The sequence below is a fragment of the Thunnus maccoyii genome, chromosome 10, assembly GCF_910596095.1.
Source record: "Thunnus maccoyii chromosome 10, fThuMac1.1, whole genome shotgun sequence".
Classification (NCBI taxonomy): Eukaryota; Metazoa; Chordata; class Actinopteri; order Scombriformes; family Scombridae; genus Thunnus; species Thunnus maccoyii.
Window position 1 is genome coordinate 6,162,867 of NC_056542.1, and position 22,124 is coordinate 6,184,990.

The 22,124-nt window shown below is 40.5% G+C and overlaps 2 protein-coding genes across 13 annotated transcripts in view; both read left to right on the forward strand.

Annotated features, from left to right (window-relative positions):
* meox2a (mesenchyme homeobox 2a) overlaps positions 1–15,529 on the forward strand; it is a 41,005-nt gene extending 25,476 nt beyond the window's left edge. For 8 of the 11 annotated variants that reach the window (XM_042423524.1, XM_042423525.1, XM_042423526.1 and 5 more), the window contains 3 exons: positions 5,590–6,160; positions 10,708–10,880; positions 14,549–15,528. In XM_042423524.1, coding sequence (XP_042279458.1) covers positions 5,611–6,160; positions 10,708–10,880; positions 14,549–14,767 — 942 coding nt within the window. In that variant the 5' untranslated portion in view covers positions 5,590–5,610 and the 3' untranslated portion in view covers positions 14,768–15,528. Of the gene's footprint in view, positions 1–5,004; positions 6,161–10,707; positions 10,881–14,548 lie in introns of all 11 variants that reach the window. The other 3 variants (XM_042423522.1, XM_042423521.1, XM_042423528.1) reach the window with 2 other exon arrangements.
* Positions 15,530–17,429: 1,900 nt separating this feature from the next.
* The window catches only part of agmo (alkylglycerol monooxygenase), a 56,563-nt gene continuing 51,868 nt past the window's right edge, over positions 17,430–22,124 (forward strand). Inside the window, exon 1 of one of the 2 annotated variants that reach the window (XM_042423518.1) lies at positions 17,430–18,188. In XM_042423518.1, the coding sequence (XP_042279452.1) occupies positions 18,069–18,188 (120 nt within the window). In that variant the 5' untranslated portion in view covers positions 17,430–18,068. The remainder of the gene's footprint in view (positions 18,189–22,124) is intronic. The other variant, XM_042423520.1, reaches the window with a different exon arrangement.

A 22,124-nucleotide genomic window follows, 5' to 3' on the forward strand; every position in this document is an offset into this window, starting at 1 on the left:
GGCGATCCAACCGACCAAATAAAAGCACTAATGGCCCAGTTCGCTGACTGAGAAGTCTGGACTTGTTCCCCTGCCTGGCACCCATTCCCACTGGAAGGTGCTCGAAGATGGCGAGGAGTGCGAAGGGGGTGAAATGAAGGAGGGCGTTTACAAATTTAGTCTGGGAGGAAACAGGCTTAGCACTGAAGGATAATGTGCACGGCTGCCTGGCTGGCTGGAGCCGGTGCCGCTTTTGGTCTTGGCGGTTGTACCGGGTCCAGATTTAAATGGAGGTTTTAGTGCGGCGACCCCGGGCTGTTTGAGGTGTGGTCTGACTCGGTGCGAGGCCCTGCACAGCATCACACATGTCTACTCAGGCTCCAATGCCTTCAAGCTGGAGGCGGAGGGGAACCATCACACCAGGCAGCTCCAACCGCCCCCATTATAGATGATGATCTCACCCCGGCTGTCCATGGCCATTATAGACACAGAAAATGGCCACCTAAGAGGAGCAAGTGTGTTAAATGACTCTATTAAAGCAGGAAATCACAAACTCTTAACAAAGATATCATCAAAATCAGATGAAAGCTTTTATATCTCTCAAATGTCAACTTTTTAGCAAAGAAATAAACCTTTCTTTGGCATTTTTTAACTCATTAAATATATTTAATTGGTAGAAAAGGTCACTGATTTTTCTGGCTCCATAAGGGAACCAGATTGTCTTTTAATTTAACATAATTTATTACTGCAAGGTTTTCCTGACAGCAGTGTTCAACATTACATTTAAAACTATTCCTGTTATTTATTTACTTTTGAACAATTCACTGAATAAAGGGAACATAACACACAACCAGTGTCTGATAAATTAAGGATTTTATTCCAATAAACATTCTAAACACAAACATTTTGTAGCTGCACAAGCTGCAATTTGAAAAATGAAAAGTTGCCTCACAATCCTAACAATTTATTCTTAATTATCATGCAAACAGCACATAATTTAGTATCATGCAAACTGCAAAAAAAAAAAAAGTTTGCTGCATGAATGGTTTCATCCGTGTCAAGCTACATGAAGCTATCGACGTTTCCCTTTATGCTCCCATGCCGTCACTCCCTTAGAAGACTGCTGTTCTCTTCATGTAATCAAGCTGCAAACTGAGACAACATTTACTGTCTCACTTCATCATATATCACTGACATCCTGCTATCGCTTGTATGGACAATATTTCTGACAACTGCTGTAAATCTGCGGCTGAGGTTTGAGAGGAAACAAGCAGCGACAACCGTTTCCACACCGCCCACAGATGTTCATATCAACACTGGTGCCGTGTCACTGTCTCTGCTCTTTAATTAGTTGCAGGATCAAACCGAGCATATCGTGCAAACTCTCTCTGTGGATGCTGTTTACATATAGATACTGATTTGAGATCGTTTGTTTTAATAAATGAGTTTGGCCACATTTTTAAAATGTCACTTTTAGGGCCCAGATGCAGTTTTGCTGGTGAATATTTAAACAGTTTATCCTGAACTATTATTTCTATTTTATAAAAAAAAAGACATACAGACATTTAAACACATAACCTACATGTAGGAAATGATCTCTGGATGATATTCTCTGTAACTTAATTCTAACTTTCATTGCAGCAATTGTTTTATAAAGGCAGAGTTTTTCAAAAAGGTTGGAAATCTCATATCTGAAGAGAGCCAAACGTTTCCATTAAAATCCAAACTTGTGACAAAAGAAATCTCTGCTGTCTGCTTTTCACTAAAGGCCTAAAATCCTGCAGGTTTCCGTTTATTTACCAGGATGACATTTGTTTTCATGCCAGCCGTCTAATTTTGGATATATTAGGTTTTAACGCTGGTACAAAACACATCAATTCTAATCGTTCTCTACTTGGCAACACGCTTTATATATCAAGAGAGACTCGGTGAATGTTATACACTCTGAAATGTTTCCATATTAGCCGGAGAATTTCAAGAAAAAAAAGGAAAATGTCCAATAATGATTACACACACACTGGGTCTTTTTAAATGCTCATATTATACTCTGACGCCGAGAGCTGCATCAAAGCTTTCTCAGTAAAGCGTATTACACATCCGGGGCTGTTAAATTTAGGAAAGTAGCTGCAGTGATTGGCAATGAAAATAGTTAAAAGGATTAAATTTTATCATATTCGAGTTCTGCTATTGAAGACATAAATAATTGTTGTCGTTAATGTTTTTTACTTTAAGACTTGAGCCTTTGGATTAAAAAAAAAAAAGCAGGTTTTGTTCATATAAAGTCATGTCACTGCTTCTAATTTTAACAGTTTTTATTCTTTTTGTGACTCTAGGGACACATTTCCATCCCATATTATCTTTTGATTAACCTCTGCAAAAGCCAGAACCTCACTGCATATTATATTTCTGCAAAAAAGACAATGGTTGCTTATTTTCCAAAGAAAGCCAAACCTAAACTATACAGTAAATGACCATGTTTACTTTAAATTCATGTAAGAAAAGCACTAAAGTGGTGGTTGCATGTTTGTTTTGGTGACAGTGGCACTGAGCTGTGTTTGCTGTAATCCTTCCTGCCTTGGTGACTGACAGCCACAGGTTGAGCAGCAGGTCTACCTTCGGTTTCTGTCTACTGCGGAGAAACCGTGCCGCCCCCCCCGACCTCGCCACCCCGACACGATTATCAGAAACACATCGACAGCGGCAGCCTCTCCTCTTCACTGACTCCTTTTTTTTTTTTTTTTTTTTTATGACTAACAAGGAAAAAAATAAGAAACTCATCTTTAGAACCTCTTCACCTCTTTTTATTCTCCTCTTCACTTCACATGTCATCACATAATAGAGTTTGACCAATATGTGCTTTCGGAGGCCAATACAGGTAGTTTTAGATTGACATGATTGATGGTTTGTGCCATAATACTCACGATATCTTCACATGGGATCGTTTTCATGCCCAAATAAAATGTTTCCAATTGGATTTTTTATTCAATTCAGATCGGAAAAGCACCTGAAACAGCATTTACACCATCAAGGGACACTAAAAGTCCTCACTGAAGCCAGACTAATGACATTTATTTAGGGTTAGCAGCTCTTAAAGGTGCCACATGTATTCAGTGGTCGACAAAAGATACATGAACAAAAAGAAAAAAATAATTTAAAATTCCATAAATAAAATAAAATGTAATTGATGCATCTTACGTGGAACTCAAATCCAATCTGAAGTGGATAAAATTCCTGTGTAATATTTAATATTTTCACAATAAAAGTATTGGCCCAACATAAGATTACACACACACATACTTATATTCACACAGTGGGAGATTTTGCCTCATAGCCCACGAGGGGCAAAGGCTAGGACTGACTGAAAACACCCATGCCACAGGCCATCACTGCAGAGAGAACAGTGACAGGATTGGAAACACGTGTGTATTAATACCTGCTCAAGCCCCAGAGCGAATATATAGCCCGGGCTAACCTGCTAATAGCCTTAATTTGTAAGGTAAACAGTAGAAGAGTTTGACACTCACTCACCTAAGGTGCCTTTCCTCTGCTGCGCTGCCTCTGCTGCCTTCGGAGGCTTTGGTGGGACTGTGTGTGGGGGGGGGATGGGGGGAGGGGGGAGGAAGGGGGGAGCGACAGCGGCAAAGTTACAGCCTGCCTCAGCCATGCTATCTGTTAAAGTAATTTTCTCTCAAAGAGGAATTAATTTCCTTTCCCAGGCGGCCCACAGCGCCTGTGGCACAGCCTGTGTCGTCCACCCGGATCCCCCGGAGAGTGGAGTTATTGTGACTGTCCGTCTGTAAAATGTGTCTGTGCCCCGAAAACTCTCCAGCAGCTTTTAGTTTGAAATTTATCTTTGGTAATATTTGATTTTAATCCGCACTGTATACACTTGTAATTTATACCATACATTTTTATTATAGGGTAATTCATGTCTTTAATCTGTTTTTATCTGAATAGCATTGCCTCTTTTTTTTTTTTTTTTTTTTTTGTTAGATATTTTTTGTCAAGAGGAATAAAACAAAGCCAGTGAAAGCGTCTTTCTTTCATTCTCGGCAGATCGCTGGCTTTTATTCCAACTTGACTTCTAGAAAATGATACTTTTATTGCCAAACTGATTTAGTGAGAAACTGATGTGATGGCTGATTGAGTGTTTGATGTTGATTGATGTTTGATTTTGAAGTTGGAGGCTGTTGAATTATTATATATTTATATTTTATCATCTTATATAAGCTCAGCTCGTAAACCATTTCCGAGGATTTATTTCTGGTCACTGTCGACTCTAAATACTACGGATGTTATTTTCCGTAATTTTTCATCACTGATAAAAATTGTCACAGGTTTGATTTTTTTTATCATGTCGACTTACTGATAAAGTCTTCTTTCCATTTGTGTTATTTCTATAGTAATTACATGTCATTTTAAAGTTTGTTATTTGTGCCACGGTTTTGAAATGAAAGCTGTAATTTCAACTTCACGACCTCATATCGGGGGGTCAAACTTTTATCAGTATTAATGTGTTCATCGGTTTGATGATGTGTTTCATTACAAAATGAGATTAACACTCTGAGAAAATGGTTGGTTACACTAAATTAACTGTGGTTGTTTTTTAAAGGGTAGGAGGTAACTTGCTTGGATGACAAAATGTTTAAAATGTTAACCCTTATTTAAGACTGGATCCTCTTGCGCGGCAATAAATGTTTTTTTAATTTAAAATTATTATTTTGCAATAAAAAAAAATTCTTTTTAAAGCATAGAGGAGAGTCTGAGCTCTTAACAGTATATCTGTGACAAATCATGAGCATAAGAAAACCATCAGGACTCAACTGGAAACAAAAAGCATCCCTTCTTACTTCCACAAGACTAACAGTATTTAAAGGGGTCAAAACTGACAAAGACAGGGTGACACGCTGAGTTAACCCCTGACTCCTCTCCCCCTATCTCTCCACACTCTTCCTCACCTCCCCTCACGCCCCTACCCTCCCTCCCTCCCTCCACCCCCCACCCTCCCCCCTCCCACCCCCACAGCCCCACCCATGAACCATTAAGGCTGTTTTCTTGGAGGAAAAAAAGATGGCCACCGGAGGTCAGGTCCAAAATAAATTGCCTTCTTTCCTGAGGCTCAGCCATTTTAATAGTACAGATTTATTGTGCTGTGCTTTTTGGAGGGTGATCATATGTATGTGGTCAGTGGCGCGTATGCAGTCTGTGACCCAGCCTCCCTCTCACGTTACACCCTATTTATAACATCCCCTCCGCCGGCTCCCCTCGTTCTGCAGTTCCTAGGAACCTCCTTCTGCTCCCAGCCTCGAGCTCCAGTCCCCTGTTCCTCCTGACATCTGAGAGGCTCTACTGCAGCATATCCTGGGCTAACTGTTTATCCTGTACAGCCTGGCAACTGGCCGCATGCTCCGGATTACCACAGGACACCAATTTCAAAACACACTTTACTTTTCTCTGACTATTTGAATTTTTTTTTAACTGAAGGAAAAAGTTTTGGAATAGTCACGGGAAAAAGAGAGAAGCATCTTGGATATGTGCTTGTGATCTTTTTGTTTTTGGTTGATTTAGTAACTTTACCCTCTTTACTTGCCCTTCTCACCTTTCCTGGAGGGCCGTGTGTGTTTGCACGAAATGGATCACACACTGTTCGGCTGCCTGCGGAGCCCTCACGCCCCGGCACAGGCCCTGCATCCCGCCTTCACCCAGTCTCCCCTGACTCTGCACGGACGCTCGGACCACGTCTCCTACCCTGACCTGGCCTCTTCATCCTCCTCCTCTTCTACTTCCTCACCCTCGCCCTGTATCATCTCCAGCTACCCGGCCGATGACGGCGTGTTCTCCGGGCAGCACCACCACCACCCCCACCGCGGCCACCTGCCCTCCCAGCAGCATCACCACCCGCCTCAGCACCATGCAGCTTGGCATATCCCACAGATGCCATCACCTGGCAGCACGCGCCACAACCTTTGCCACCCGCACTCCCACTCATCCCACGACAGCGGGCCCACACCCCCGGATCTGGGCCACCCTGGTGGGCCCAGCATGTGTGCCAGCACCCCGAGTCTGGTCAGCGGCAGCACCCCTACAGGGGCCTCCTGTGTGCCTGCAGACTTTGGCAGACAGACTCTGTCACCTGCTGAGGCTGAGAAGAGGAACAGCAAGAGGAAAAGTGACAGTTCAGGTAAGAGAAGCAAAGAGATCAGAGTTTCTTTCCTTCAGTTTTTTAAAACAGCTGAGATTTTACCCCTCAGATTTTCTACTATTAATAATAAATAAGTTGTTTTTGACACTTTGTACAAGCAAAGACTTAACGTAAAAGTCTTTGGAAACATTGCCAGCATGTCAGTTTATTTATGTTAGATAAATATCAGCATTATAAAAAATTCCAAGCAGAACTCAAGAATAACAAAAGCATTTGTACTTGTCATTTTAAATATTTCAGCAGCACATAACTGCTTTTCTTTTTTTTTATTCTCGCAGCTCTGATAGAAAAACAAAAAAACTGTCAGGAAAGCACTTTGTAGGTGTCGGCTGACGTGCAGCGTGGCTGTTGCAGTAGGCAGGCTGAAGCGTGGAGCAAAAGGCCACATCATAACTCTGTGGGCACGTCTGACTACTAGCACGTTTTGCTTAAAAATCACATCTGGTTTATTGCGACACTCTTTCAGAGGGTAGAAAATAAGGCAGACAGTAAAGAATTAATGTCACGGACTGTAAATGACTACAGCAGCACCGCATGCCACACTAAACACCCCCGTCAGACGTTGAGGCTTTTCAGGTTGCCAGCAGTGATTTGAGGATTTTGTCTCGGTATCGTAGTTAAAATAAATTACAGTCGATTCTGACAAAATGAAATGGATAAAATAGAAGTAATCAGTGAGTCATGTGTGATGTTATCAGTGCTCAGTTCAAATGTACTGATTGCTGATGTGAATTTCAAAGAATGCAATATTAATTTAATCTGCAATCTTATTTAAATCAACATGAAAGCTCAACACGTAAGTGGAATATTTTATTGTTCTTTTTAAAAAAAATATATTTTAAATCTCAAATAAAAAATGGAATTATTACATGCTGCTCTAAAGTACCAGTCAGACAGATTCATCAAACAGATTCATATTCATATATATACATAATTAACAGAAATACTGTGCTGTACAGTAACGTATACGAGCGCTGTGACCTTCAAAGACACTTTTTTTGTTGTAAGAAAATTTGTGATTTTGTAAAATTTGTCACACAGCACTTCAAAGCGGCTGCAGGAGTCCTGACCTTTACAATTGCTGACCATTTTGCAAAGCCTTTTTTGAGATAATATGAATTGCTCAACTGTATTTAAAGCTTTACATTGTCTCTAAATAGGTGCACAGCCCCTGAATTATACAACCAGCATATTATCAATAACAGATAAAAATGAGACTGAAACTGAGATTTAGAAAAACATCTTTCTTTGCGCATTTATACACAAATCCTTCTTTTAGGACTGTACTCAAATAGGTAACACCTCCCTGATGACCTGCAGAACATTTCCAACCTGCAGTCACCACAATAATCAATCACCGTGTGACAAACTGCCGAGGTCGGGTCGCCAGAGTTCTCGCAGGCAACGTGATATTAGTGAGAGTTCTAAGTTTTCCAGGGAAAGTGTGCTGGCTGTTCTCTGTGTCCATTTGAGGATTGTGGGCCCTCAGCGCCGATCCTGCAGCCTTTTAAAGGCCTCTTTGTATGCACGGAGTATCATCTACACGCGTGTGATTCGTTTTCGCTCAGGATGCTGCTGGTCACTTCAGAGAGCGTCTAGTCCCTCTGACAGGCGACCTGTTTGCAGCCAGTTTAGAGAAGTCAAGTGTGCAAAATATGACATGACTGACTGTAATTAATAGACAGGGAATGCCACTGAAAACATGCATTTGTAATAATTTAGGCTATTATACCAAATACTAGAATCAGCACACACTGATTTAGCAGGAACTTCACGTCATAGTTTTGTGCTGCCACATGGAATATGCCAAATTTTACGTAACATGACCGAGTTTTTCAAGATCCCGGATGGCTTACTTTTCACTTTTACAGTGCTAAACGTCCTGTTATCCACATGCGACACGTTGCAATTGTATATTTAATCCACAAATTCAACAAACCACCTCCTATTTCCTTTCCTCCTTTGTCAAACCATTTGGAAACTGAGCCCCAGCGCCCAAATCCCACTTCCCCTGTAACAATAGTCACTGCATACTCATTACATGTGCCGTGTATTCTCTCCATGCTAACACCAATCACACTGATTATTGGGGCTAACTAGGTTGCTGACTCAATCAGCTGTCTAAATATCACACCACTGCCAGTTGCATGACATAGACGCCTGATTAGGTTTCACCATCTGGACCAGAAATTTGAACGAAACCTGAATTTAGATACAGAAACAAAAACAGAACCTGAGAGCTCATTTCCATGCTAGGTTTACCTTTTTCTCTCAAATATGAAGCATCTCGACTTTCTGTGTCTAATACTCGGTTGTGATTGTTTCCTCAAGGAAGGCCGCAGGGTCGGCTAATGAGATGAGCCAGCTCCTTGGTATTTCGGGTGTCTGGTTTCTGGAGAACCTGTTCATTTTTTTTGTGGGCAAGCCGGAGAGTTTTTGTGACGGTTGGTGCACTTTGCTTGAGTTTCTGGGTTATATTTGCATAGACAAGCTCTGTTAAGGGAGTGGTCTTTCTTTAAAAAAGTTACTAGATTTTCTATGTGGAACAATAAAAGGTGCATGAAGTCTTATTTTGTTGAGGCAGTGTTGTAAAAAGGAGGAGCGAGGTGCCTCTCGCTGGCAGACGCTTTTTTTTCCTTGAAGAAGCTTTAAGAAAAACACTGCGGATGTGTGTTTGTGCATTTGACTTCATTCTTGTGTGTGCTGCTGTAACATTATTTCACCAGAGGAAAATGAAAAAATCACAACTTTCACTGAGGGAAAACAACGAACACACATTTTTCCGTCAAAAAAAAAAAAAAAAAAAAAATCAACATTCCAGCTTTTGAAAAGAAGAAGATATTATTTTTTGAGAGGGTCCCTCCTGACCTGAGCTCAGTTCACTTGGGAACCCTAAACGATGTGCTCCGTCTGGGTGCGTGTATTTTTCTCATATTATTCCTCCTTTTTTGTGGAGAGATGAAAGTTACAGCGGGGACCTAATTGCTGTGGTGTAGTGGCTGTGTCATAAAAGCCTGACGCTCGTTTTAACTCCAGGCCTGCTGGTCTGAAGCAGCTGGTTGTGTTATTCTTTTATTTCTCTTTACACAATGTCTGTGTTTACCAGAGAGAGAGTGGATAAATGCGTCTGAAGGCCCGCTTCAATCAGCCACACACTGTTTGGAGCACTCGGTTTGAAATTACAGGGAGGGAAAGGCAAGGTCAAGGGGGAGCCGGACACAGGCTGTGGGTCAAGCAATGATCTGTTTCATTTCATAAAACTCTTGCAGGACTTCTTGCAGTTTATATATCTATGTTGTTTGTCCTTGGCTCGAAAACTGTGCAAGTGCCATACAAATATAACTTTTGTAGAGCAGTTTCAGTTTACCCCTCATCTTCTCTTTAACCTCTCAAGGGAGTTATTTTGTTCTGCAAAAAAAAATATACACTTAATTAGAAGGAAGATCCTCTTTCTGACAGAAAAAACAGAGCCAACAGGAGTCCCTCTGGAGAGACTCTTAATGTAGGTGAAGAGATAGTTTCTCCTCTGACGTGGCTTCAGGCTTCGCACCCTTTGTGAGTCTGGCTCTGAGCTGCAGGATTTATTTACAGTGTGGCTTGACGCAGGCCTGCTGGATTAACACACACTACAAAACAGGACCGCAGATGAATTAGCATGCAATCACTGCTGCCTTCAAGTGCAATGTGCAACTGAAGCATGTCCAACAGAGAAACCACAAAGGCTGCACACAATAGGAAAGTTTTGGAGGGCAAATTAACCGTACATGTTTGCTTCGGAAAGTTTTGTGGAGATACCACAACAAAAAGTATTTTCTGGGTTGAAGTGGAGATAACACGTTCTGGGGTTTTTTTTATTTTGTATTTTTCACATATGCACTGCATATTCCACATGTTAATCGGTTGCAAAATGCTTGCATTTAACGGTCACAAAAACTATTTTTCCACAGCCTGCTTTGCATGATATTATCAGGTAACCTTTAACTACAATTTTCCAATTTTCAGAAATGTTAATCTTGTGACTTAGCATTCTGGCATTCTTACATCTGCTAAGACATTTTGAATCAAAGGAGACAAAGCTACAATTTTGGGCAGATTATGCCACCAAATGAGGCGATGCCTTTATGCTTTGAAGTCCAAAAAAAAAAGAGAAAATATATTTTATGTATCCTGCAAAAGCTCTTTTGTTCCATATTTAAGAAATAAGATTGTAGAAGTGGATTCCTTTAAGAGTAATACAAATGAAACCCATGTTGACAAAATCAGAGCCAGCCTATTGTAACCGCACAGCTGCCACAGTCTGACACATGTGTAGCTGCGCGTGAGTCTTTCCAGCCACCTAAAGTGTTCATAAACAACGACTGAATAATAAAGAGTGATTGACAGCTCCCATTTTTCTCTTACCTGGCCTCTTTTCTTCCCCCTGGTAGATTTGCACCTGCCGCTTAACATTCATTTCATTTTTATTTTTTGTTAAATATAAATCTGCCCTGAGCAGAAACAGAAACTTGTGTTGTGTTTCGTTTCAGAGTCCCAGGACGGGAATTACAAGTCAGACGTGAGCAGCAAGCCCAGGAAGGAGAGGACGGCGTTCACCAAGGAGCAGATCCGAGAGTTGGAGGCTGAGTTTGCCCACCACAACTACCTAACCAGACTAAGGCGCTACGAGATCGCTGTCAACCTCGACCTCACCGAAAGACAAGTATGTTCCTACCCTGCTGCTGCTGCTCGTTTCCCCCCGGGTTCAGACATTATTGAACCCGCCATTAGCACATTAATGCCATGTTGTGAAAACAGAGGTGGCCTCAGGACGACGAAGAGGCTTTTCAGGCTTGCTACTGTGTTTTTGAAACTTCGGAGCAAGGGCTATTGTGCTCCAGATGTGGCTGTGTGACGGGACTATCATATTCCAGATGTTCCTGTGTATTCTTTCAGGCCGGCCACAGTCAAGGCAGGGAGACGGGTTGAAGGAAGTGCTGTCTAGCAAGTCACTTCCTCTCTCCCACTACCCTTGCAAGCACAAATTGGTCTCTGAGCGTGGGCTGGTTGCTGTAAAATTCAGGCACATGAAATAAATAACAGGAGACAAATGGTTAGGGGGGAAGGAAACAGCGAACAGCCTGTTGTTCTCTGACACCCGTTTGGAAGCTGTAAGTCACACCTAGTTGACACCTTGCCAGTGATATTTTGCAGTGTGAGATTGAATGTATAGAACAGACTGGAGTGAGAAAGGAGTATAGAGTTTTCTGGTGATAGATGGTGAGATCCTGAAGATGTGCATACATGAGCCTTGTGTAGAACGTGTTCGTGAGTATGAGAAGGTTTATGATTCTCACGTCATGCTTCATTAAAAAGTATGAATGATTGCATGAGACAAGTACATGTAAAATAACAAACATCACATTTGCTGATGAGCCTGAGGGCCTAACCTTTCTCATTGTGGACGTTTTGATTTGTCAAAAAATCAGGTGGAACTAATAACATCTGGGCCCTGGATGCTGGTTCACAGCTCACGGCGACACTTAAATGGAACAGAGCCAATATTAAAGACCATCTGTCCTCATGTTTTAAGATATTTAAAATACTCTTTTGAATAATAATTTGTGTCTAATATGGTTTTTCCACAAAATAAAAGTTAAATAAATGCGTTAAAGGACCAGTGTAGGGTTTAGTAGCATCTAGCGGTGAGGTTGCACATTGCCACCAACTGAATATCCTTTCCCCCTCTCCTCCCCCTTCCAAGTGCGTAGGAAAACCTACACAGTGGCAATGAAACTTGCAAAAACTGTGAAAGGCCCTCTCTAGAGCCAGTGTTTGGTTTGTCCGTTCTGGGCTACTGTAGAAACATGGCGGGCTCCGCGGAAGAGGACCCGCTCCCTCTGTAGATATAAAAGGCTCATTCTAAGGTAACAAAAACACAACAAATATTATTTTCAGCTGATTATACACTATTTAAAACATATTTATGAATATTATATTCCATTTCTGCCAAGTCTGTTCCGCTAGATGCCACTAAATTCTACTCACTGCACCTTTAAATCTTAAAAATGACATCTACTTTTTATCCTCCACTGAAAAATCCAGACTCTATGAATATGCACATATTTTTCATTTCAAAAGTTGAACTGCTGGACACAAGATGTCTCCTACTTCACTGAAAAGTCCATTCTCAGTGCATGTGCACTGGAGGCTTCATGTTTCCACGTCACACTTCGATTGGCGCGATTGGCTCCAAACTGGTTGTGATGTCACAGATCATGCTCATGGGTACACAGCTTGATTTAAAGAGAGCACAGAGAATCTTCCCCCCCCCCTTGCAGCAGATGAATGAATGTGAAAACAGCCTTTTAGTGTCAAACTCTGCACAGTGAAGCTCAAACATGCAGCAACAATAAGCAAAACACATTTTTGACTGGACGGGGACTTTAATACTATTAGTTACCTGGTATCACATATTAAAATGTCAGCCAGTGAGAAAGGTCTCCATCAGCAGTGTCTCAGATTGTTGCAAGATTATCACATAAACATTTGATATCAACATGTCATTAATAGCTCTCTGGCTATAGTTTTAGTAGACTGTACATCATTTTGCTGTGGCTCAGTTAGTTGAGAAGAGCAGTAATGTTGTCAGAGTTTGGCGTTCAGTCTCTACCGGTGACACACATGCTAAAAATGTAAAGTATATACACCCGTGGTACTAGGGGTTAGGGGCTTCAGATAAAAGTGTCCATCTAGGGGAATCTGTCTGAAAGCAACTGGAAACTGTGGCACAAAAAGTGACAAATGTATCATAAATTGTCTCACTAACCCTCTGCTTTTCCCTCATATTACAAAGGTGCAGAAAACTTTGAAGGGATAGTTCTTAACAACAGCACGTCAGGCCAAACTTAATTTAACTCCACAGGCCACCAAGCACAGAGTTTGCCACAAAAATTCCACTTCAGCTTTCTCCCAGACTGTTGCAATTAATCTTTTTGAAGCTCCAAGCAGCATAAAATGTGCATGAAATTTCTTCAGCTCATGCAACATAAGTTGTGTGTGACCTCAGTTTTGTCAGGGAAAATATACAGCAGGAGATATTGAGGTAAATATTGGCAATACAATCAGTTGGCCACGGCACTTGATTTATGCTGCGTGAGCTGTTTGGAGAAATTTGATGGATGTTTTATGTCTTTGTAGACCGTGAGACCTGGAATATTTTCAAAGATGGCAGAGGGGGAGTGCAGCTACAGGGCCTACGTTGTTGTAGGTTTGGAGTTCCTGCGTCTTTCAATGAGTTTGTAGCAGAATGAAGGAGAAAAGAAATGGACTGTATTGACATTTTTGGATGAACTTATCACTGTAACCATTCATTTTCACATGTCTAGATTAGAATTGGGCCACATTTTATAGTTTTTTAGTAGGTTAACCCGAATGTTTTATGAAACTTTTTAACTAGCCAAGTTTCAACAATTTAACCACCAAATCAGAGCTCGCTGGGTTCCTTTAAACATGCATTTCATTATCAGAGTTTCTCAGAGAGATCCTAGTTATAGTTCATCCTGTAAAAGTGAAGGTGTCGAACTGCACATTAGTGTTGCATGCATGCTAAATGAGCCAATGTGTCAGCCATTCCTCTGGCATATCAATGCTAAAAATGGACTTTGAGGTCAAAAGCTTTGTCATGTTTTCAGCAAACTGTGAGCGTTTATGACAGAGTAGTGTTGAGGTGGTGCAAGCACAGAGTGGGTGTTTGAGTGTGTGTGTGTGTGCACGTAAGCCCTGGGGATCACATGTTTGGTTTGACATTAAAAGCTTGGCATAAATAAGCGATCCTTTGCAAGAGTTCCCTCCCCTCTCCTGCTCTCAGAAAAAAGTCCCCCAAGGCTTGTAAAGAATCTGAGGTGATACCCAGCACGGCGTATGCCCCTGACGTTTAAGACAAACGTTTGTGCTGTCAACTAACTTCCTGACCATGTGACCGCTCGGTCCCCGCAGAATGACACTCCCCAAAAATAAACTCACCCCGTCCAGCGTGACAGGAGTGAGCCTGGCCTCCCCCCCCTCCTCCCCCTCCCCTCATGTGTCGACACTCAGGAAGCCTTTGCTACTTGACGTGTAAACCGTTTTAAGCAACAGCTTAATCATCAATCTGAGAGACGTAAATACGGTTGAGGCTGTTGAGTCAGGGAAAATTAGGTAGACGCCAAGCAGCAGATGGAACAGTCCATCCACAAGTAATTGCTGCTGTAGGAATAGCTGCCAAACTTTTAGAAAAAGTAGCTGTCAAGCAGTAAGGTATACTAATTGCTTTTTGATTGTTTTTGTGACTGTTCGCTCCCTCCGTATGAGCAATGGATTTGACATTTTTCTGTCTCCCTCGCCCCGTAGGTGAAGGTGTGGTTCCAGAACAGGAGGATGAAGTGGAAAAGAGTGAAAGGAGGCCAGCAGGGGGCCGCAGCTCGAGAGAAAGAACTGGTGAATGTGAAAAAGGGGACATTGCTGCCATCAGAGTTCTCTGGCATCGCAGCGCTCCACCACTCGACGGACTCCTTAGCCAACGAGGACAGTCACGACAGCGACCAGAGCTCCGAGCACGCTCACTTATGATGCACACACAACCATCCCCGCCCCCCTCAGAGTATAGGCCCTGCCTCTGCCTCAGGACCGTCCTTAGAAGGACTGCTGTTTGCTGATTTGCCATCGTCATACAACGATGCTAAATAAGTGTACAAATGTACAGAGGAATGACGTGTGTTAGAGAATGCAGTCATCATGCAGGCAAAAAATGTAAATTTTAAAGAACTGAGCACATAAAGGAAGATGTTGACATATTTCAAAGTGCCATTGGTTAAAAATGTCCTTGATAAAAGCCAAAAAAAAAAAAGAATATTATGACTATTGAAATGTGATGTTTTGGCTACAGAAATTCACTGAATATTGCAGTAAATTTTGGAAATCATAAGTGTTGTAAACATTCCATGTTGTGTGCCTTGAGAGAAGCAGGCTAAGGCTTTGATTTGCACTGTTGAACATACAGTCTGCACCCCTACTGTATAAAATGTACATTATGATGTAATTGAGTTATTGATCAAATCAAGTGCCAGGAAATCAAATTTGCCTAGCTAATATAAATGATCTGTAAATAATCCTCAGTATTTTCTTACCTTAACAGCAATACACTATAATAAACACTGACAATTCGTAAGTCAACACTTTTTTCTGCCTGGAGATGACATTTTGTAAACAAAATCTGAAACCTGAAATAAGTCTTTTATTAAATCTTTTCAGGGACAGTTGCAAATTGAATAAAATTTAACCAGTGGTAAAAGGAACTTCTTATGAACTTCTTTCCATTCATTTGAATGCAGGGTGATGTATGCATGTGTGCTCAGTGAAGTGAAGCTGAAATGAATTAAACATTGCAGGGAGTGTAGAAAGCTGGTGATGGGGGTGCATGCTAAATTCACCTTTGCCTCGGGGCAGGGTCGGGACTCCTGCCAAGACTCTGAGCGAGAACCCGCAAAGGATCGGATTCTGTTACAAAATCCAGTTGAAAATAATTTCATGACTTGATCTCATCTTTCACCACATTGTGATTGTGCATTCTAATTTGTTGAAGAGGCACCTCACACGGCATGTGAGGTTTTCTTTTTTTTTTTTTTTCTTTTCCCACTCAAAAGCAACCCACAGGATGAATGTGATCCAGTTTTATTTTACACTGCAGCTGTAATTCAGTGCAAATTATTCACAAGTATGGAGGACACTCACCTCTTCCACTGGGCCTTGATAATCTACATTGGGCAGAATATCAACAGTATCAGCTCAGTTACCGCTGACTATAAACTTGCTCATATATGAGTCACATCACACTCCGAATGCGGTCTCGCTACTTCACCTGAAGGCAAAAGTCAAACACGCTGCGCTGATATTTAACAGAGCAATGTTTCGCTCTAACAGCGATTTCCGTCAGACATTGTCAAACAGGCGTCACAAAGCGGAGCAACCACAAAACACATTAATCACTCAGATGGTGGTGATCTGCATGATTGAGAGTCAGTCTATTCTCAGATAACCAGTCAGAACAGAGCTGGGTAACATTGTCTGATACTCCCATATAGGGGACAAGACATGCCCCGATGTAAAGGACAAAAATAGAAAAAAAAAACTTAAGACCATATATGATATAATACTAGGGCTGCAACTAATGAGAATGTGGGCATTTTTCTTAAAAAATGTCTCAAAACGATAGTCAATTATCAAAATAGTTGGCGATTAATCTTCTGTTGATCGACTTGTTCATTAATCTTTGCAGCTCTCGGTCAAATGTAAAGCATGAATCACATAAATCATCCTGAGAAAAAACAATTATAAAGACTACTATATGGACAAATTATACATACAGAATAAATATGAAAGTAGAGAATAATAACTGTCATAATTGCCTGTCGTTTTCTGTAAAAAAAACAAAAAACAACAAAAACAAATAAGGAAGCACATTTAGCTTATTATGTCCATTTAAATGGTCCTGCTTTAATTTCACTCCAGAGTCAGTATATGGGCCTGATGTATATAAATACATCAAGCTGAGCTTTAATACATAGGCTGTGCAATCACAAATCATATATAAATATTTATATATATACATATGGGCATTTCCTGTCTTTATTGACAGCTGATAGTTGATAGGGAGACAGGAAAGATGGAAAGATTGTGGGGCATGACATGCAACAAAGGTCCCTGGCCGGAGCTGAACCAGGGGCGTTGTGGTTATGTGGCACGCACTGTAAACCACTCGGCTACCAGGGCTGCCATCATAAATCTACTGAGTCATCTAACAGGTGACATCCATTCTCTAACACTGACCTAATGTACCTTTAAACTCACTGAATCCAATCCAACACACACACACACACACACACATATATATACTATATATATATATATATATATATATATATATATATATATATATATAGCTAGTTTACAGTGCAATAAAAAATAACCACTAAGTGAATATTTTATAAACTAATTGCCTCTCGCCTTGTTTCCTGTCTGCCTCTTCACTAGTCACTGTCAAATAAAGGCAGAAATGTCCCCAACAATCTTAAAAAAAAATAAAATAAAATAAAATAAAAAAATAAATACTTTATTTCAATTTGGTGACTTTTATGTATTCTTTTATTCATTATTTCAGTTGTGAAATAAAATTTTATAAGCATTTAAAGATGAATAAAATGTGAACATTTCAAATAGGCTAATTAAAAAAAGAGAGAAATACAGACCTTATTTTAGTTTCTGGTCAAAATGAGAAAAAAAAAAAAAGTCCTGTGGGTGGTGGACGGGGGCCAGGGGAACTTTCCATTTCTAAAATCCTGCTACGGACCTGTTGAGTAGGCCACTTTATACTCTTTTGACATTAAAGAAGCACGTTTTACATTTAAATGGTTTTAAAAAAATATGAACACTACACAAGCAAAGCCCGATGGATAACCTGACTTTGCTTGCAAGGAAACTCTGCACTCTGCAAATACCTGCAGCATTCCTGAACTGGAGGCGACACGAGCTGCTGCCAAAAGCAGAAACTCTCGCGAGATAAGGGGGACGAATGCGACACCTTGAAGTATCACCCTGACCAAAGGTAAACTTCGCCGTCTATAAATGAGGGATTAGTAGGTAACTGGTCACAGTAACTGTATCCTGCAGCCGGTTACACTGTCACGGACTCGGTTTCCTGTGTGTGAGAAGTTTGCTCATCTGCTGACACGCTCTGCATTTTGCAACTGACCTACTTAACTTGCCACAGAGGAAAAACAAGGGTGTTACTGTGGAAATAAGAGGGATACGGTTCAAAGGAGCGTCCCCTGCGTGAGTGCATTACCTGGGCAGGTAACAGAGAGGTGGTGTCACCATGGCTGCAGCTGTGGAGCCCGGTTCGGTATCCACGGGGGTCCGGTCCTTGTTTTTCATGCTCACACCGAATGAATCATCGTTTGAGACAGTGGAAGATGTTCCTCAGTATGTGGAGCAGGTGGGTACACACTCGCTCACTCGGTCACATTTCATATGTGTGATGGTTTATTACGTGAAGTCAAATGAGTTCACCCTATCTGTCTGAGACACCTCAGGTGACCTTTATAGTGGTGCAATAAAAACTCTGAGGCTCTGCTATAGTAGAACTAATAATACCACATTAGAAACATACAATTATAACATACAAATACAACATACAAGTCAAAAGAGCTTCATTCAAATGTTGACATATAAATAAATAATTGTGAAGAATGTTCAGTATCACGGTGGTATGAAAATGAACATCCTCTCCCATAAAATCATGAGAAAATCTCAAAAACTTGGAGATAAGGGCTGCAACTAATGAATGTTTTCATTATCAATTATAATTTTCTCAATTAATCGATTAGTCGTTTGGTCTATAAGATGTCGATCAGTGTTCGCCAAAGCCCAAGGCGCAACCTCAAATGTCTTGTTTTGTCCCGACCAACAGTCAATAACCTGAAGATATTCAGTTTACTATCAAAGAAAAACAGAAAATATTCATATTTAAGAAGTTGGAACCAGAGAAATGTGGTATTTTTTACTTTAAAAATGACTCAAAGCGTCTGCCAAAGTATTTGGTAGTAAATTTTTGTGGATTTACTAAATGATTAATCAACTAAATGATTATTTTTAGTATCAAAATGTCAAAACATTTAGAAAAAGTGTCCGTCGTTGTTTCCCAACGTGACGTCTCCAATTGCTTATTTTGTCTGACCAACAGTCCAAAACCCAAATATATTGAGTTTACAATAAAATAAAAAAGAGAAAAGCAGCATCATTATGTAATTAGGTCAAAAAAGGGCAGTTTATCCAGAGAAACGGTATTCACCAGCTCTCAGCGTCGGTGCAAGGAGCTTTTTAAGTTTTCTGTCATCTGGCGTCATCGTTATTAGCTTTGAATTTAATTAAGAAAGTGAATTATCCCGGCAACTCAGTTACAGTGGCATACAGTGATGTAACTAATGATTATTTTCATTATCAATGAAGCTACCGTTTATTTCCTTGATTAATTGTTTGGTATTTAAAATGTTAGAGAATAAAGTTCTCAGTGTGATGTCTTGATATGTCTTGTTTTGTTTTGACCAACAGTCCAAAAGATATTCAGTTTAAAATGATTTTTTTTTAAAAAGCATCAAATCTTCAAATTGGAGAAACTGGATCCAGAGAAATATTGAACATTTTTGCTTAAAAAAATGACAATTAATTAATTATCAAATCACCTGATTTGACAGTTATCAGCTTATTGAATAGACGTTATCATCACACATCTGTCCCAAATATACAGACTACAGACAGACTAACCTAGTAATAGGTTCAGGATGCTGTTATCACTCGTTCAGTGAGCCAATGTTGATGGTGCCCAGTAGGTACAGAAGGCCTGTTATCAGGCATGTGATGTCACATGACTGCTGTTTTCTTGCTATGTAAACAAAAAAAAAAAGAAGTCAAAGCCATTCCTCTTATTCTCAGTGGGAAATGCAATATTTTATGTTTTTCTTTCAGGTCTTTCTGTATCTTTTTATATAATCTGTAGATTAAATTTCGTGACTATTTTATGAACTGCCGTGATAATGGGTTGAGCGTCCATAGCAACCACCATAGCAACGATAGAAAGACCTGAAAGAATCTCTGCAATAACTAACAAACTAAACATTATATACATTCAATAAACTAAGATTATGAAAATAAAATGCACATTTTTAACTAGAAATGTTATCAAAACGCATTTTAATGCCAAAACTATCTTATATTGCATTTCCCACAGAGAATAAACGGAATGGCAGCCTTTTTTTTTGCTTACGCAGAAAGAAACTTGACAGTCATGTGACAGCACATGCCTGATAACAGGCCTTCTGTGCCTACTGGGCTCCACCAACATTGGCTTGCTGAAAGAAATGGATGTTAACAACCTCCTGAATCCACTAGTAGGCTAGTAGGCCCAAGCCCCCAGGAGGAGCACCAGGCTTTGTAGCCAATTTGACATAGTGGCCAAACCATGTAATTACATCGTCACGTAACGCTATTGGGCCCAAAAAGACATTTTCCCATAGACTTACAATGTGAAAGAGATGCTTGTAAATCAGCAGATACATTTTTTTGAGTGTCACAACCTCCGGGAAATGACTCGTTTCACTATCAGAATTTGATCCATTCGGTCTGATCACATTACGAAAGTTTGGAAAAGCCGCACGACTGAATCATTAGCCGGAGGGCTAAACCGGAAGTTAGTTTTCTCAGTGATCAAATTACCTACTGAGGAATTTTAGTGATAGAAACAGCTGAGTTTGGTGCCAAAACAAAACTTTTTTTTTTCATCTAACTCTGAGGAATGTAAACATATTTTTCTATGGAAGAATTTTTTCAATTAACAAAAGAAGCCAAATGTCTAAAATGTAAAATGTGGTGTAAACACAATCAGCTGTACAAGAACTTTGGCTAAATTAAATACAGTCGACACGGTCTACATCTGTGATTTAAGTCAACAAATATCAGACAAAGAAAAAGCAAACAAGATTAGGAATCTGAGCACATATTTAACCATTCAATCAGCTTTCAGTACTTTTGATATTCTGCTCTAAGTACCCATATCAATTAGTGTCATAAAAAAAGTTCTACTTATGAATGAAAACACAGTTATGCTAGTGCGTTTAAGTAACTTATAACTTAAGTCATGAGATAATCGTAGCGGCGTAAGACCGCAAAACTATTAAGTACAATACTTAAGTAAATCTAAAAAGTTTGCGGTTTCTTCCACGGCTTGCTGTCACTTTACAATGTCTGAATGGCCTTTTATTATGGGGAATGTCTGGTGCAGGTTTTACAGCACATGTTTGTTATGAGGTTTTTATGGGGCACATCATGGGAGGAGAACAATTACCCTCCCAGCAGGAGTCCTTATAATCCACTACCAAACGTGATTAAACAAATTTGTTATTGCTGCAGGGCTTGATGGTGATAAAAGTTTGCACGGGCGTGTGTGAGAAGTTTGTGACTCAGCACTGTTTACAGTTAGTGATGTGTCATTAATTATTCTGCACAACTGTTATTCTCTGATCCCAACAGGCCAAATTAATTACACAAAACAAAACACAATCTTCTAATTTTGGAGTTGTTTGGAATTATGGGTTTTGTGGGTTGTTGCCAGGTCTCACAGCTATCCAGTGATTTGAAAGGAAACACACAATTTTTTAGACAGTGGGGATAAAAGTGTATTGTCAGGCTGCGTGTTTTTAGCCAACATCAGTCATCCGTGACCTTATAAAAAAAAAGGCTGTTTGGGAAAATGCAGACATCTGGTCCACAAATGTCATGTTCCATGTAAATTCAGAAAAAATAAAATGAAATTATTAGATACCACAACAAACAGTCCGCAAAGGATGTGAGTATGCTTCAGTGAAAAATAGGGTTTCTTTAGTGTGATTTTCAGTTTATTTCTAAAAAGATCGTGTTTTCAGTGCGAGCGAGATCAAAAAGGGACGTTAAAATATCTCTCTGAAACAGAAGAAAAGCAGAGATGGTGGGAAATTACATCAAAATTCAACAATGGAAGAAGGAGCAGAAGAAGAATTTGTTTTTCCCCTGTCTTCTTTCTCGCACAGCATGAGAACTAGCTTGACCTGCTGAATAATTTTGTCCTGGGCTGTCAAGAACGCAGGGCTGCAGAGGTAAAACTATCTGCTAGACAGGAGAGAAAAAAAGGAGGGAAGGTTTTAGGCCGGTGTCCAGAATGATAATCTCTCTCTCAGCGGGGTTGGAGGAGGTCTGCCTGCGCTGCGAGCCCATTTGTTAGCTGCAGCTCTGCAGTCTGCTGCCAGATGTTGGAGCGTTGCGTGTGATCGCAGGTCCCTGGGGGTGCTCTCGCCTCTGCTTGTGCACACACACACACGCACATGCATCACACACCTGCATG